The sequence below is a fragment of the Ambystoma mexicanum genome, chromosome 3q, assembly GCF_040938575.1.
Source record: "Ambystoma mexicanum isolate Mex_15411 chromosome 3q, UKY_AmexF1_1, whole genome shotgun sequence".
Classification (NCBI taxonomy): Eukaryota; Metazoa; Chordata; class Amphibia; order Caudata; family Ambystomatidae; genus Ambystoma; species Ambystoma mexicanum.
The window spans coordinates 49,669,863-49,687,379 of NC_090926.1; the positions used below are offsets into that span (position 1 = coordinate 49,669,863).

A 17,517-nucleotide genomic window follows, 5' to 3' on the forward strand; every position below is an offset into this window, starting at 1 on the left:
TTGAATGATCGAATAATATATTCTGTAGCCCACTATTGGCAGAACTCCATGTTTTATTGCACTGTGAAGACAAATTGTAAATAGCACGTGCCCTTTGGTTCTTCATTATTAATACATTCAAAAGGTTAGAACTATGAGTTCCTGAACTACCATGAGATAGAACAGTTACATGAATCTAGCTATTCAACATTGCACAATTATACAGAAATGTCATGCTTTATTGACAATGTGCCAATCATAAGATGGCCGCCTTGTTTTTACACTTGCATGTAGTCATTTAGACCCTTATCACATCATTGATATGAGCTAGGGTCCTGGGAAGAGAGCTTGCTTTAAATGTCTAGAACCGTTCTAGAAATGTTTGTATTAGCCTGACGGTGTCCCTGCATATGAATGTAACGCATGGCATTATGTATCTCTGTAGGAACTATCTCTTTTGTAAGTCCCTGTTTTGCTTTGGATAACACTTGTTACAACTTTAATGAATCTGCATTTGCACTTTAACCAAGAACGAGGGCCCAGACGTTTGTGCTGCTCCTCCTGTTGCTCCATATATGAAGATGTGAGCGTGGTGGTTTGGGACTGAAATTTCTGGATGCGTGTGGTGTGCTCCAACCATTCCTGGAGTCACCTACTGGAATGAGGTTGGGCGCCACTAGAGTTTTGAAATTGATGAATTCTATTTGGCTGCGGCCTCTCACTGTAAGGTACGTGTTTACTTCACTTGAAATTGTGTATGCAGAGTCATCCTGGGTTGAGAATATCTAGTTCACTAGGGAGAACGAGCTAAAAGGATTAAAGTACTAACGGTAAATGCCTGCTTTGACTTTTAAGTCATTCTGATTTAATGTTCTTATACGATTCATATTGATATTCTAAACTATGAAATTGAAAAATAGTTTAGTAAGAGTGGCGAGCTAGATTTCTTTCACACACTCTGTGAAAATTCAAGTCATGAGCAGGTAATAGTTATAATTTGCTAAAATAAGTAGGCAACATGGCATACGAGCTAGAAACCAAATAAATGACAGCTGCACAAGCATTATTCAGAGGTGAAACAACAGCAGGGTTAACTCTGCATCAAAAAATTGATTCTCTAGAAAAAAAGATCAGGAAATGGTCTGAATCAATGTCTCTACAAATGTATTGTGAGGAGTCAGCAATTAAAAGCTCTACACAAAATTGCCATGTTCATAGTTAAAGACTTGTATTAACAAAAAATGGGTTGGGAAAATGCCTCTTCGACCTTGCTGTAAGAGGAATTTCCCTACCTAAAACCAAAAATGAAGGAACTGTCTGTATCAGGAGTTCACATTCAAAACTGTCCTTGTATCCAAGCGGTCTATTCTGACCCCCACACGATAAACCATATAATAAGGTCAGAAGGGAAATGTCTTTCCCCTGGTGATTGCAAAAAGAGTTAATAAAGGAAAAATAGAACAGCTCCAACATAGAAGTTCTCAAAGGTAAAAGAACCTTGGTTCCAGAGGGCGATTCCCTTCCCCTTGGTTTCTTTCTCAATTCAAATACATAGGTACTCCAAAGCCAAAAATAAGGTTTTAGTTCCAGAGGAATTCCCTTCGCTTAGATTTTAACTCAGGTTACTTAATCCTTTCAACAGAAGAGTTTACTAAGAGTAGAAAGCCTTGATTCCAGAGGTTTTTTCTCTTCCCCTGGATTCTTCCTTAACGCCAACGTTGTAATAGTTCTTGATGTCTTTCTTGGTTTATAATTATACTATTTAAATTCTTTAACACTATGCCATTGATTCTTGGTCTAACCATTCTTTGTGTCTTTCTTGGTGCACAACAATCCTTTTTGTTATAGAGCTCCTTGGCCTTGTAGTTCCTTCTTTCAAAAGTTCCTTCTTTGATTGAACAAAAACCTTTGATTGAACAAACACAGTCTTTTCTTAGGACTTCCTGTAAATGTGCAACTGTTTGCTATGCTCCCCTGCCAGGACATCTTATGCACTTGACACTGCCTGGTTTACTCCCCTGCCAGGACTACTCCTGGACTTGTAGGTGCGCGTTTACTCCCCTGCCAGGTCTTCTCACATTCATAGGTAAACAGTTCCTCTTTTAATTCCACAATTACAAATAGCTTCTATAGTTCTGTATATCTGGTCGTTTCAACATTCGCTCTTGGTTTCCCCCAAATCTGCATTCCATACTCTCATATAGGACGGGGGCTCGTATTTACAATGTCCCTTCTTCGTTTGCACAAAAAAACACAGGGAGGTTGAGGGAAAGAAATGAGTCACAAGCAAACCCTCACATTAAGGGCTGAACCCTTGTTACACAACAGAAAAGGCTTGTGACTCCGAAAGTGACCGCTGTCTTGCAGTAACGGGGAAAGCTAACCTCCATCCTCAAACCATATCAAATACATCAAAGATGGAAAACAACATAGTTGATGGATCTAAAACATTTGCATATTTTAATTAATATTTAAACAAAAGTGCATTACACAAATTAAATGCATAAACAATATGAATACCCTCTCATAGGGCTAATCAAAAAAGACGGTTAATAAAAGGATTAAAGAGAGCATCACTGTATAGAAATAATGCAAAGTAATTCCACAAATAGGTCCCAACATTGGGGGCCTAGATGGTTCAGTGGCTTATGCAGTGTAATAATACATAATCATATTTCAGTTAATTATTCTCCCACTCAACATCATTCGTACCACACACACACAAGCCCAACATGTTTGTTTCCTTTAGGGGGTTAATCCATGGAAATTCATCAGGGGCGGAATTAAAGTTGGAATCGTTGCATAGTGACAGTGATTGGGTACTCTTGCATTCAATGGATTTCCTCAAAGCCCAAATCCTTAGGTTGATTTCATAGATATTCCAATGTTTAATTTCAAGGAATTTTAGATAGAAGACTTCAAAGGGTAGCTTCCCATTGAGGTAGAGAGCTCCGTATCTGTCTGATGGTTGATAGCGGACTCTACGCGCAGGGCACTAATTATTCTTGGACCGCGCTGCACAATGTCAACACGCACGTATCAGGTGTCAGGCGAGTTTCACGTCCCAGCTCTGGATGATATTGATTACTTTGTCCTTATATGTGATCCGAACCTCTGACTCGTATGGCGTAGGACACGGTGTAGCGTCTCAGTACGGTGTGTTGCACGCGTCTAGTGCACGGGTTGCCAATCCTGCACCCACCCAGTCGAAGCTAGTAGCTTCACAGAGTCTCTGTTGTCTGTATGAGGCTGAATCGCAGCACCGGACTGTTAAACTGGAGGCGCTGTTTCGTACGAGGTCTGTCTCCTAGGTCCATAAGCATGTACATTCTTGGTTTGCAAACAATCTTTTTAATGTCTCTATTTCTGTAGTTTTAAAGTTTGCATATTGTGAGAGGCGCGGTGGCCGAAATGCCCAGGGGTCCCCACTTTGCTTGGGTGGACTCACTGTCTCAGTGTGGCATCTTCGGTCCCATTTTGCGCTTACACAGTCAGCACGCATGCCTTCCTTTAGGTCCCGGTAAGTGAAGTGCTGCTTTCTCCGACTGCCGAATGCCCAGGAGTCTTCCTTCTGTTCCTGGCGTGTCTGCGGCACATCTTGCTCACACAACATTTCTCTGCCTCCTTGCTGGCGAGCCCCTTGGCTCGACCACCGGTCTTTACTCCCAGGGACCACACGCCTCTCAGAGAGGTACGGCGGCTTCCAAACAGCAGCTGCCCCTTGCGATTGGTAAATGTCCCGCGCACAGGTGCATTGTGAAAAAAAAGCATGCTCATGGAGCTTGAGGCTCATTCCGCTCTGTCTTGCTCCCTTCTTCCTCCTCGTCCCAGTACTTGGGCAATTGTGGGAAATGAAGTCAATTGATGTTGACTGAGGGGAAATACTTGACAAAATACTTGTAATGTTTCCAAAAGATGAGCCAGTTCTACAGTCTTGGAGCTTTTACCCTTTTGTCCAGTGATAGAAGTTTGTTTAAAAGGGCTTTGGGAAAAGGTTTCTCTATGTTCCTTAAAATTGGGTATAGATGCATGGCAATAGGCCATTAGAGTATTGGGTATCTAGGGGTTTTCTTCATGGGCAAATGGGGAATAGCATGCCACATCCAATGAAGCCATGACATTTCCTCAGAGGCTCTCTCCTCCCATGTGATCCTCCCTCATATAGCCATCCACATGGTAAGGACAAGGTAGCAGCTGCCATCCCCTGGCCACACGGGAGCAGGTTACCACCGGGGAATCTGTGATGACTCCATTGGATTCATCACAGTATCTAGAAGAAAAAAGGATTCCTAGAGGCCTTAGTATATTAACTCTTCCCACTTAAGAAGATATAAACCCTGCATTAATCAAAGAATGGACAGAACATACTAACAACTGTTAATTTAGTATGATGCAAAATGTGATTAAATTTGCAAAATTAGAAGCAGAGAAGGGGTCTTGCTGCACTCTCTAGAATGAAACAACTTACTGCATTGAAGAGGCAAATGTATCCACACCCGTTCTGTGTAGTAGTACACACTCCATTCAAGAATCACACAGAGGACACTGTAGTGTGCGCTACATACAGGAATGGCCAGGGCTATGAATAGATTTTTAAATCTCCTGTTGCTGTGGCGCAACTCCAGTGGAAGCAGAGTTTAGATTGTCCACACAAATCAGGTGAACATGGGAGCCAATGGAGTGGGGAGGACAAGAGTGACATGGAAAGTGAGGGGTATAAAAACAAAGCAAGGAACAGAAATGATGAGGGGTGTTTGGGTGAAGTCAGGTGGAGCGGGCAGAGAGACTAGTCGGAAGGAGGATGATGGAGAAGAGCGATTAGCAGATTGTGGTGGAGACTGTTACAGGTGAGGTGTTGGCTGTGAGAAAGAGTTGTACCTCATTGGAAGAGTGTGGCTTTGAGTGAGTGAATGATCCTTGGAGCATGTGAAGAGTGTTAGGAGTAGTGATGTATGATAAGAGAATGAGAGTAAGAAGAATGTCGTAGGGAGTGAAAGAGGTAAGTGAAAGTGAAAGAAGAGGCGTGAGGGGAGGGGGAGCATAGAGGAGGGGAGAGGAGAGAGGAGCAGAGAGTAGACAGAAGCAGAGAGTAGTGAGGAGAGAAGGGAAGAGGAGCGAGAAGGGAGAAGAAGGGAGGGGAGAGAGCATGGAGGAGGGGAGAGGAGCAGAGAAAAAGGGAAGGTAGAAGGAAAGAGTAGAGCGAGGGAGAGAAGGAACGAGTGGAGAGGGGATAGTAGAGAAGAGTGAGGAGTGGAGAGGTATGGAGGGAACTGGAGATGAGTGAGTAGAGGGGAAGCGGACAGTAGAGTTTTGAGGGGAAGCCGGTGGAGCGCAAGTCCATCAGAGGGACAGAGGAGATAGCGGAGACAGAGGGGGAATTAGGGTAGAAAGAATCAGGGGAGAGAGAGGTTCAGAAGAGAGAAATGGGGGATCAGAAAGAGAGACTGAGTATAGAGTAGGAACATCAGGGAGAGGAACAAGTGAAAGACCAGATCAACAGGAACTGGCCATCTGGAAGGGCACCAGAACACTAAGGAAACCTACTTAAATCTTATGCCGGGGCCTGTCAGGATAAGATACCACCAACAAGCACCACACCATTTTTTGAATTTTTTTACATTTTTATTATGGTATTATGTTATTTATCGTACAGGTTGAGAGAGAGAAAAGGGTTAAGCCTTTGGCCCTCACCTCACTCAGAATCTTAGATAGTAGGTGTTACCTTTCGCTTGTTAACAACCTGGGATAGAGGGACCCCTGGGCTAGGGAGGTGGGATGGCCATGAGAGATGGTCAGCAATTAGTGTGCCACAGTCCTGCCTGCTGCCATCAAACCAATTGCAATATTCAAAATAAAAACCCTCAAACTAGTCTTTGGAGGTTGGGCAATCTTAAGGCCATCTGTTACACTACTTCACTGCAATACAGACAGAGGAGCACAATTCCAGTGCTGCCTTTCTTTGCACGATCAGTTCATCTAGTGCCCCAGAAACGTACCCTGACACAGTAGAGCAATTATGAGAAGGCTATACTAGGGAAGGACACTACTGGGCAGTCTTTTCAAGGACAGGAGAGACACACAAAAAACGGAGGATGCAGCAGCCCTACTGAGTGAAGACCCGCAAAGATATGTTATTTTACTGGTTAGGCATTCGCAGGTACATTCTAGGAGGTGCTGCAAATCCTTGGGGAGGTACCCTCTTTTTTTGGTAATTTAGTACTTTATAAGCAAAGGATGGGACATCAACATGCATGCATCTCCTTGATGGGGAGCCAATTAGGGGTTATGTGATTGCTGTGTCTTGACGAGCAAGACAGTTAGCTTATGAATGCCTTGGAATTTGCAATGTCGCCTTTTTTAGCATCTCCCATGTACGTAGTCTTGGGTTAGTCTATTATGAAGATTCCCAACACTACAATGATGATGGGTTTGTGAAGGTGTGATAATGGAAGAGTTGCTCATGAGTTGCCTAAGTATAACAATACATTTCAAGTGGTTGTTTGTACTTTGGGGGGAAGGCGAGGCTGCAGTGAAAGGGCACATCCTTCTGGATTGTTGTTGGTGGACATACTAGTGAATCTGGCCAGTGTAGACTTTTACTAGATCCATGTGCATAATTCCCATATTTTAGCCATTGAAGCAGACCCAAAAAGATTGCATCCAACAGTGAGCTTCTGTCAGGCAAGTTAACACACTATGGCAGTGGTTGTACGAAACAGACCTTCCAGAAAATGTACAGAAACTAACATTTGGATATCAGCACAAGAGGGAAGGCTGTTAACAACCAACTCTCTATTTATTGTGCATAATTATAATACGAAAACTTAGTAAACATCAAATGTAACAGTTCTTTTATCCTCTTGAGTCACACGCCATAGTCAACAGTCGGAGCATCTTAATGCAACGGAAATGGGGGCCTTTGGCCCGCACGTAGTCCTCAGGATCGATGTCTGAAGTAGGCCTCAGCTGTAACGGAAGCAAAGAGATGGCAAACAGATGTTATTTTTTCATTATTTATTGTGGTTTGGTTTCCAATACGCCTTCAACTACAAACTTTAATAAGTATTCTACAAAATATTACAGCATCATTAAAACAGCATTCCTAAAACCATCAATCATACAACCACATGAGATCGTTTTCTACACAAGCTCATTTCATTAATTGTCTTTTAAGTGCAAAATGTGCTGTATGTTATTCTAAAAGTCTGTCACTGCTAATATAATATTAAATATATTTGAAATCGCTCAATAGACACATCCAAAGCATTGCTGTGGTTGACATGTTAGCATCTCCTTCAGAACACGTCCATATAGAGATTTTCTCAACATTCATGCTGGCACGCACTCACTATCTGGCTGTTTTAAAGTCTCCAATTTGTTCAGGTCTCTGAACATCCTGCAGGTCTTGAGCATACTTTAAATACGCTTTCGTGCCTCAGTGATATCAAGGGTTATCAATTTACTTACGTGAAACAACGCATCTTTGGTTTTTGGTAACTTAATTACATAACATTGCCTAATCTTATAATTTAGAAAATCTTCATGTATTATTTCTTAATCAAAGTTTGGTTAAATGATTGTAATGACTATAGCAATCCCAATAACATGGTTTATTTAAATTCTTTGCCAATAGAGTATGTAAATCCTTTGACCAGTCTATTTCATAATTAATAACCCCCAAACATTCCTCATAGTTAAATTTATATTAAGACTAGAACAACTTACCCCTGACAGATCATTGTTTAGAAGCCATAACACTATTTTGGGCATTGCCAGTTTAATTGTAAGCTAAAGATTTGACTTCCTAAATTATGCTTGAGCATATAACCATTTTAAGTTCAATTTACTTCTTTCAGTATGAATCGGGACAGCAAAACCGAGGGCCGTTTTTCAAATCCAGATCTGTAGGTCCTGAAATCAAATCCATACTTACATTTTGGGGGCCTAGGTTTCCCATTTTAGATTGCTGTTTCAATCATGTCACTGGGCCTCATTACGAGTTTGGCGGTAGCCATGGAGCTATTAGCTACATGGCTGCCGCCAAACCGGGCTCCTTTACCGGGTTCCCTGAATGGGTTTACCAGGCGTCCTTACCGAGTCCCGCGAGGGGACCTCGTAATCGTGCAAAATGGTGTTAACGGGTCCGCATCCATTAGCGGAACCCGTTAACCCATTCCGCACGGGTTGTAATGAGGCCCACTGTCTTCATTTGCCACACCTGGATTGTGTCTCACTAGGGCTCATAACTTAGATTGCATAACACATAGCCTCACTAATTTGACATGCACACTATTCGACTACACCATGCACTAAACATACATCACCCCGGCCCTAGCGCCACCACCCTTAGAATACAGCTGAGTAACACGCGATATTTGGTCCAGTTGCTCATTTTAACTTTGACCCCTATAACTCATGACAATTTGACAGAGCACCCGTCCCACACCTTACAATATGGGCTGCTGTTAGGGACCTAGCCATTCCCCACCTATCTTCGATCAGGCTAAAAGCGCACACACATTTTACCACTCCTCTCACTACTTCTCAACTCAGACTATGGTCTTCCAAAGGGCGTTCATCCTCATAGCGCTTTGAGGCCACACCAATGGCAGTAGGCGCTATACAAATGCCAAATAGCACAACATATGGCATTCATTCTAGCTTCTTTGCCAAAAAGAATCATGAGAACCACCTTTGGTTGTATGCATTTATAAATTGGCCGAAGATAATAGCACCAATAGGTTTTAGCAAACAATCTTAGTGAAGCCATTGCTTACAATCTTTCCTGCATTCTCTTATTTGTAATTCATACTTCTGATTGTATTTATGCCCCACATCCCAGGTGACTGAATTCAAAAAATTATTTGAGTCTACTTTGGCCTAAAGTAAACGTTTTCCCTGCATCTCATAGTTGTGCATCTCATGATCATTGTCTTCTGAATGTTTATTTCTAACACATGTATGTTTTAACATTCTTCTGCAAAACAATGTCTGTATTGTCTAGAATAACCGCTTCATCAGCATGCACCAGTTAACCTATGTGACTTGTACCAATTTTCAGAGGATAGTTTTTTACTTGTATCACAGCATCAACTAAATTTGCCAAATATAAATTAAAAAGACTAGGTGGAAGCACATGACCTTTAAGTCACCTATTCATTTGGATTTCTGAACACAGTCGGGCGATCAGCTTTAGCAAGGCCTTATCCAACCCCCTAATGTCCAGTTTTCACCCAAGCCTTCCCCTTTCCACTCTATCAAAGGCAGTCGTGAAATCAATGAAGCTCATGAACAGAGGTTCTGCTTATTTAGGACTTTTGAATTTTAAAACATGTAGAATCATATCATTAGGAATGGTGCCCATGTCTTTTCTGAATCCAGTCTGATATTGAGGAATAATTCCCTTTTCATCTGCCCTGAATAGTTGTCTTTAGTGAGCTTGTGATAAATGTCAAAACCTCTGCCTTATGATGTAATATGATATGGCATTTATAACACGCCTGTACACAAGTGTTTCTAGGCACGACAAGACAAGGAGGGGGAAACAAAGGGAGGACAAAAAACGATCTTACTAGGCCTTGTTTCATTCAGATCGCTCAGGTGAGGGGAAGAAGAAAGGGAGGAAGTGCCAAAGAGGGTTGGGGGGGATTTAGGGAGAAGTGCAGGTAAATCAATAAGTGCAGCCAGCAGGTGGTTCATAAGTGCAGAGAGAAGGGACCGCAGGGTTGCAGACACAGACCCTTGAGTGCTGGGGGAGCCCGGAGGCAGTGCGAGGGAATCTGGACATGCAGGAGCCTGGGCCCACGTTCAGAGGGCATCCAGGTGACCAGTGCACAGAGCAGTGGGGTACATCAGCAGGAGAGAGGAAGAGAGAAAGCAGAAGCGAAAAGGAAGGTCTTGAGTTGCTTCTGGAACCGGAGGTGGTTCTGCTCAAGTTTGAGAGAGGTGGGGAGGCTGTTCCAGAGGGAGGTCCCAGCTGAGGAGAGAGCTATGCCCCCAACTCTCTGCTTGGAGAAGCGCCTATCAGAGAGTTGGAGGTGGATGAGCGGAGATCTCGAGAAGGAAGATGACTTGGAAGAGAAAGTTGGAGGTAGAGAGGTCCCAAGCCCCAGAAAGCCTTGTGGACAATGCAGAGGGTCTTGAACTTGATCCTTGAAGCCACAGGGAGCAAGTGAAGAGATTCCAGTGCTGAAGAGATACGATCCTGGGCTTGAGGCCAAGAACAAGTCTCACAGTCCTGTTCTGGATAAGTTGTAAAGGTTGAAGAGTAGATTTAGAAAGAGGCCGTTCCCGTATTCCAACCTAGAGAGGACCAGAGCTCTGGAGACTGTTAACTTCTGGGGGAAAGTGAGAAAAGGAAGAATACCTCTGAGGAGGAGCAGCTGATAGTTGGACTTCTTCGAGACGTCAGAAATGTGAAGAGATAAGGAGAGTGTGGACTCGAAGATGACACCAAGGTTCTTAGCCACACAGGAAGGAGCAGGAAGATGGCCAGAGTGGGCAGCTGGAGAGAGAGGGGAAAGGAGGGAGCAGGTGCCCTAAAGAGGAGGATCTCTGTCTTACTGGCATTAATGCAGAGATCATTGGCAGCACACCATTCCTGAATTGTGGCCAGACATTCTGGTATGAGTGAAGGAGCAGAGGTGGCTGAGGTGAGCCTGAAAGAGAGTTGGGTGTCATCAGTGGTCAAAGTGTACGAAAAGAAGTAGTGGAGCTATGTTCCCTGCCGGTCTGCCCCACCCCCCACAAGCTCCATCGCTGCGCCCCTCCCACACACAGTCTAAACCCCCAAACAAACACACCTATTATTTAAGGGAATGTTCAGTGCAGTGCACTGAAGTGCAAGCTTCAACTTCTCCCTACACTTTTATTTTAAAACTAAACCGTTCAGGAACGGTTTCTTTTTAAAATAAAAGAATAGGAACAGTGAAACAGAAAAATAGAAAGTATAGGAGCTCCGCTCCCGACCGCTCCCACCCACTTCGACCTCTGGATGTCATCCGCATAACACTCAAAATTGGAGCAGAGAGTAGCGATACAGTGGGCAAGAGGTGCCAGGGATTGGCTGAACAGCCAGGGAGAGAGGTTAGACCCCTAGGGTACACCACAGGTAGTGAGAGAGATAGAAGAGAGGAAAGAGCCCAGTTGGACCCGAGAGGATCGGCCAGTGAGAAAGGAGGCCAATCAGGCCAGTGCCAGATCAGTGATACCCAGGTTGTCATGGAGGTGTTGGAGCAGGATGGCATGGTGACCGTGTCAAAAGCAGAGGATAGATCAAGCAGAATGAGGAGAGAAGGGAGATTAGAGTCAAGATTGGAGAGCAGGTCTTCATGGGTGTTCAGGAGAGCAGTTAAAGTGCCCAAAGGCAGTTAAACTAAAAGCTGTTACAATAATGCCCCCTCCCCCTCCAAGATTGCCAACAACTTGTTGTTTACTGCTAATCTCACAACTGATACTTTTTTAACACTCTTTATTCCTCAATAAAACAATTCAGAGGCAGGAAGCAGGAAGGCTGATTTCCACTGCATACTCTAGCCTCCCAGCTCTCATTACTCGAACGCATGCACTAACAATTGTATTAGCTGTGCATGCCCCCACCCGTATACCTCCAACTCTCACCTACAGTGAATGCCTTGGAACTCTGCGTGGCCATCAGCAGTCATAACCTCCCAGCCTGCTACTCGCTCTCTACGATATCACCTTAATAAACAAGGCCCCCAGTTAGTATGCTAATCCCGGAATGAATGCCCTCGCTAACTGTGCCGACAAATATGTTTAATCTGCTTTGAAAGTTGAACTTCACATGTAGCCCTCTTCTCTGCAAATGCACAAAAATGCCTGCTGCCCACTTCTGAAATGCTGCTGGCCATTATAAATGCCTGTTAATTATTTCCGCATTCGTATGTGCCAGCACTGTGCTCGTTAAATACTCGCCGCTAACTTTGCCAACTAATTCATGTAACTGGCTCTGCTACTAATAGCTGACCATCACATTTAGCTATCTCGTACTACAAATACATGAAATATGCTTGCTACCCATTTCTGTAACGCTTGTTAACCACTCATGCATTCATGCCTGACTGCTTCTGTGCTCGGTAAATGCTCGCCGCTAAATATGTCTATCAATCTAGTAAATAGTCTCTGCCATTGATAGCTAAAATCATTCTCAGCCCACTTCTCGGCAAACATCTGTAAGACGCGTGTTGCCCATTTTGAAATGCATGTTGCCCACCTTTGAAATGCTGCTGCCCATTTTTTGAAATGCCTGTTGCCCACTCTGAAATGCCTGTTGCCCACTTTTGAAATGCTGCTGCCCACTTTTGTAATGCCTGCTGCCCTTTTTTGAAATGCATGCTGCCCACCTTTGAAATGTTGCCCATTTTTTCAAATGCCTGTTGCCCACTTTTTAAACGCCTGTTGCCCACTCTGAAATGCCTGTTGCCCACTTTTGAAACGCTGCTGCCAATTTCTGAAATACTGCTGCACACTGCACCATCTCAACTCCCATCAGTACTTCACCACCGTATATGACATCCCAAGTGAGTGATTGAACTGCCTCCATAACATTCAGGAGCACCCCCTCTGAAACATGTCGCCTACACTCCCATACTCCCACAACGTACCACCTACACCCTTCCTACCTGCACTTCCCATAGGCATACCTAACATAAGCTCTAAGCCTGCCTTCCTGGCTCCCCTGCCTAACCGCACCACCGCCTTGCCCAAACTACTCCACAGTACACAAGCCAACTCAAACCCCATGCCTCTTCACCGGAGAAATCAAAGGCTAGGTTCCTGCTCTGCCCACGTCTCAGCCACTCCTAAAAAACACCCAGCAAAGCATCCCCACCACCCACCACCACCTACCTCCACCCCCATGCCAAAAACTATCAGTGAGACTTCCATTCCTAACAACAGCACCATGAAAACCAAATTAGGGAACAACCCGAAAACACAATTCCTCCTCTCATTTTACTCCCCCTCCCGCTCTCTCTCCGCTCAGCAAACCTCTACCTCCTCACTGTACCCCCAGCCCCATGTGCCTCCTCACGCTTCTGCTCCTTCCAACTCTTGGCCCCCTACACTGGAACTCCCTCCCGCTCTCCATCCGCTCCACCCCCACCTACCCATCCTTCCGCCACTCCCTGAAAGCTCATCTTCTACACCCCCCCGACTTCCCTTCCCTACCCCTCCTCTCCCCCTCCTCTCTCCTTCCCCTCTGACCTTAAATTAGTAACATATACTAGTTAAAGGCAATGAGGACACCAGATCACTCCCCCCCCTCTACCTCAAATCCTACACCGTTACTCCCTTCACCTTCCCCCTCTTCTACCCCAACCCCCCCTGTAAATAGTTCTACTTATTGTTCTAATGACCTATTCTTGTTTGTAAATATGCTTCTCTCACTTTTGTATCTGTTGTTATATTGTAAAGCGCTTTGGCTTAAAGCGCTATATAAATTCAATAAACATAAACATAAACCTATAAAAGTGCACTATATTGGACCCCATTCCGTTTTGCTGGCAATACCTTAAAATTAGTCTGAGGATAAAAATCACTTTAAAACAGGGAGAATAAAAGAGGGACCAATGTGCATCCCTATCTGACACCCCTATTGGTGTTACTATGTCTGGAGTATTTTTTTGACTCTGCACAGCGGATCACAATTGAAGTATTGCTTTAAACCATCGGTATGTATTGTCTGTAGTCCGGGGCACCTATTTTAGTCAGCTTCCCCATAGCAGATTTCTATCAATACAGGCGAATGCCTTAGATAAATCTAGGAAGACTACAAATACTTTGCTGCCTCTGATCTTCATGTACTTTTCGATTATAGTTTGAAATATAAAACAGTGATCCAAGGCAGCAAAGCCTTTCCTAAATCCTGCTTGGGTTTCTGGTAATTTGTTATTCTCCATTGCCCAGGACATAAGTCGGTCTGCAAGACACCTTGTAAATATTTTGGCCGAGGTATTTCACAGGGAGACTGGGCGGTAGCAATGTGGATCAGTCATCTTTCCTTTTTTGAAGTTTTGTATTTTTGTATTAGTAAACTCCTATTCCATGAACTTGGGCATTTCCTTACCATGGTTGTAGTGTTGGAAACCTGCGTTAACCTAGGTCCCCACCATTCTGATAGCCATACATAAACGGCTGGTCTAATCCCATCAGGGCCTGGAGCCTTACCCGCTTTTAGTTGGGAGATATATAACTTAACTTCCCCCTCATCGAAAACTAGGTTCTCTACAAGCACTGGGGCTATATCCTTTGGACCTGATCTGTCTATTTCTGGGTTATGTCCAAGGCCAAGCCATGTGGTCGATTTCTTTCTCACCTTTCAAAATGCAAAACTCTGCAACATTAACTACTGGATTATTTCCACATTGAACTGTATTTCCCCTAAGAAACCTTTCAAAAACTCTCAAAAAAGAAACAAGCTAAATGGTCAACCCCCTAGACAAAACAACACACACAAAGAAAATCAGAAACTGAAGAATATCTGGAAGAAAGAAAATCTACACACTAGCAAATCCGGCTATCATAAAAGTGCACTAATCCAAACGCAATGATCAGCGTATCACGGGGGGGCGTGGTCAGCACGCATGCCGTGAGGACAGGCTTCCACAGAGCTCCGTCCGTGATACTTTGTTAAACGAATAATTATCGCCAATTCCAGGTCTGCAGTACGAGGCAAAAGCAGAATATTGCAGGGGAACCGATTGCCGGCACTCAACAGCAATCTGGGGCAAAATCGGAGAGCAGACGCCAGAAAACGGGAAACCCGAACCCGAGCCCCTGGGACTCCAAGATGGCGGCGCCCACCGGAGCGGAGCGGAACTAAATCAGCCTCGGCCCCAGGCCATCGGGGGCGCTGATACGGACGAGCCTGCCGCCCGCTCCACCGGCCGCATCCCGGCCCAAGCGGGCAGACACCTGAGAAGTGAGAACCGGAGCTGGGGACCGCTGCAGCCATGGAGCCCCGTGGAGGAACTGATGCGCGGGCGCGGCCTGGAGGAAGACCCTCCCGCCGAGGCCGGGGAGCAGGGGACACGGAGCTGTGCCCGCGGCGCTGACTCACCCGCACGCAGGTGAGTCCGGGTGGGCTTGCGGCTGAGCAGAGTCACAGGAGCGCAGCAGAGGGCCGCGGGCCCCCACATAATGCAGCACACGGGGTCGGGACCCCTCCGCATCATTCCCTAACGGGATCACCTGACCTCGCCTCACACAACCACCCAGCATTTGGGAGCGGGGGGAGGCCTGATTCATCTTGGCCCCTGGACAGCGGGAAGGCGCGGGGGGCCTGTGCCTAACAAAGCAGCCCACAACGAACGCACCACCGTAGCAGCTTAAGGCACAGGAGTGGCCTGGGGACCCCCCTGGGGGACTGCACTGAAAGCGGCTGAGGACCGCTAGCTTACCAGAAACCCGGTGTCCCCCCAACCACACATTGGACATTACTGGCAGGCAAATGCCCTCCCCTAGATAATGGCAGCAGCAGGATAACCAAAGGGGCAATTGTCACCGCCTGACACAAGGCCACGGGGATACCCTCCACTGGACCAAGCCTCAAGCAAACATAAGGCACCCGGGGCTGGGGCACTGAGAAAGACAAGGCCTGCCCAATACCAACTTGAAAACCAGATTGAAACACAGCCTACCAGCACAAACCAACAAGCAAGAATTGAGGCAGAGAAGCCAGATAGGGAACCCCGCCCAGGGACCCCACCAAACAACACCGGATCCACAACACTAACTAACAGCAGTAAATAGGGGCCACGCAACCTGTGGATCAAGACCTGGAACAGACCACCGAAGGGTCCCCGGGAGGGAGATGTCACCCCCCAAGGGCAAACTGAAACTGGTCACAATGGACTCTTTCACGACGGCCAAACACCAGAGACAACCACAACAGGCCCAGGAAACCTCGGGGGAACCCCCCCCAGCAGGAAGAAGACCTGAAACATGCGCAGGTCCTACAGGCAATATCGGCCCTCCGCACATCGGTGGAGGGGAAGATAGAGGAGGTGAAATCGGACATACAGCTCATGCGTCAGGATGCTCGCAACCTCACTGAAAGGGTCACAATGGCAGAAAATACGCTACAAGACACAGTGGAGGGTACCCAGGAATTGAAAACGAAAGTACAAGACCTTGAGCAAAAGGTGGTGAGGCTGGAGGCGCGCTCAGAAGATGCCGAGGGCCGAGCCCGCCGAAATAATATTCGCATATTAGGAGTTCCCGAGGACTTGGAGGGCCCAGACCCGACTGAATTCATTGAGACATTGTTACTACAGCAGATAGGCCCAGGGAAGCTATCCCAGGGGTTCTCCGTGGAGAGAGCCCACAGATCCCTTCAGAAACACCCACCACCAGGCTCACACCCAAGACCAATTATAGCCAAAATTGTGAATTTCTGTGATCGCGAAATCATACTACGATACTCGAGAGAAGGAGGAGAAATCAAACGGAAGGACTTGACAATAGTCATATACCCGGACTATACACCCACTGTGTAGCGAGCAAGGAACTCCTTCATTCCAATAAAAGCACAATTACGGAAACTCAACCTAAAATACATGCTGCTATACCCGTCACGCCTCAAGGTCCTCCACAAAGGAAGAGCGATATTCTTGGAGAATCCCGCGGCAGCAAATTTGTGGCTGGAACATAACAACCTGGCTGATGGCAAAGATGACCCACCGAGATCAGAAATGGGACGACACCCCACCCGCCGCAACAAGAAAAACAGTGAGACCCCCCCCCATGCAAAGCCACCAAAGCGGACAATGAAATTACAGCGGAATTATACTGAGACGAAAGCTGGACCGGACGAGAACTCAAAGGATCACACGAGCACGAAAAAGCGACCCACCCCTACGGACACTGTGAAGGTAATCCACCTACACGCATCCTGATCCGGAAGGCCCGGAGTGGCCTGGAAGGCTTGGGACCCCCTGAGCATTGCAATTTGGAAGCAACTGCTGGGGGCAGTTTAAAGTTGCACTGTTTGCTGTTTCCATTCAAAAGAATGGACGTTACTACTGTTGGTAAGCCTCCGAAAGGGAAAAGAGGGAGGGGAGGGGATGAACTGAGGGAGGAGGAAGCCTGCACCCTGTCCCACACAGGGAAGGAATCATTAGCACCAGTACCATGCACATGGACACAAAAAAGGGAAGAACAGAGCGATCAATATACCCGCTTTAAACCACCATGACTTCAACAGCAATTAAAATATTGACATGGAATGTGCGAGGTCTGGGGACATATATCCGCAGAAACAGAATCAAGACCTATCTGCACAGAAAAGGGGTGATGATAGCGCTATTACAGGAGAGCCACTGCACGGCGGACTCACTGGCCAAACTCCAAACACACTGGGGAGGGCAGGGATTCGGCACAACATACTCCAAATATGCCAGAGGAGTCTACACCTGGATACACCCACAGCTCCCCTTTCGCCTGACTAAATCAGAAGTAGACCCGGAGGGGAGATATGTAATGCTATGGGGGCACATAGAGCAGACAGAAATATGCATA

At 45.9% G+C, this 17,517-nt stretch overlaps 1 protein-coding gene across 1 annotated transcript in view; it reads right to left on the minus strand.

Annotated features, from left to right (window-relative positions):
- Window positions 1-6,727: 6,727 nt before the first annotated feature.
- Window positions 6,728-17,517, minus strand: part of LOC138582094 (arf-GAP with dual PH domain-containing protein 1-like) — a 144,347-nt gene continuing 133,557 nt past the window's right edge. The window contains exon 11 of the mRNA XM_069653049.1: window positions 6,728-6,945. Coding sequence (XP_069509150.1) covers window positions 6,917-6,945 — 29 coding nt within the window. The 3' untranslated portion in view covers window positions 6,728-6,916. The remainder of the gene's footprint in view (window positions 6,946-17,517) is intronic.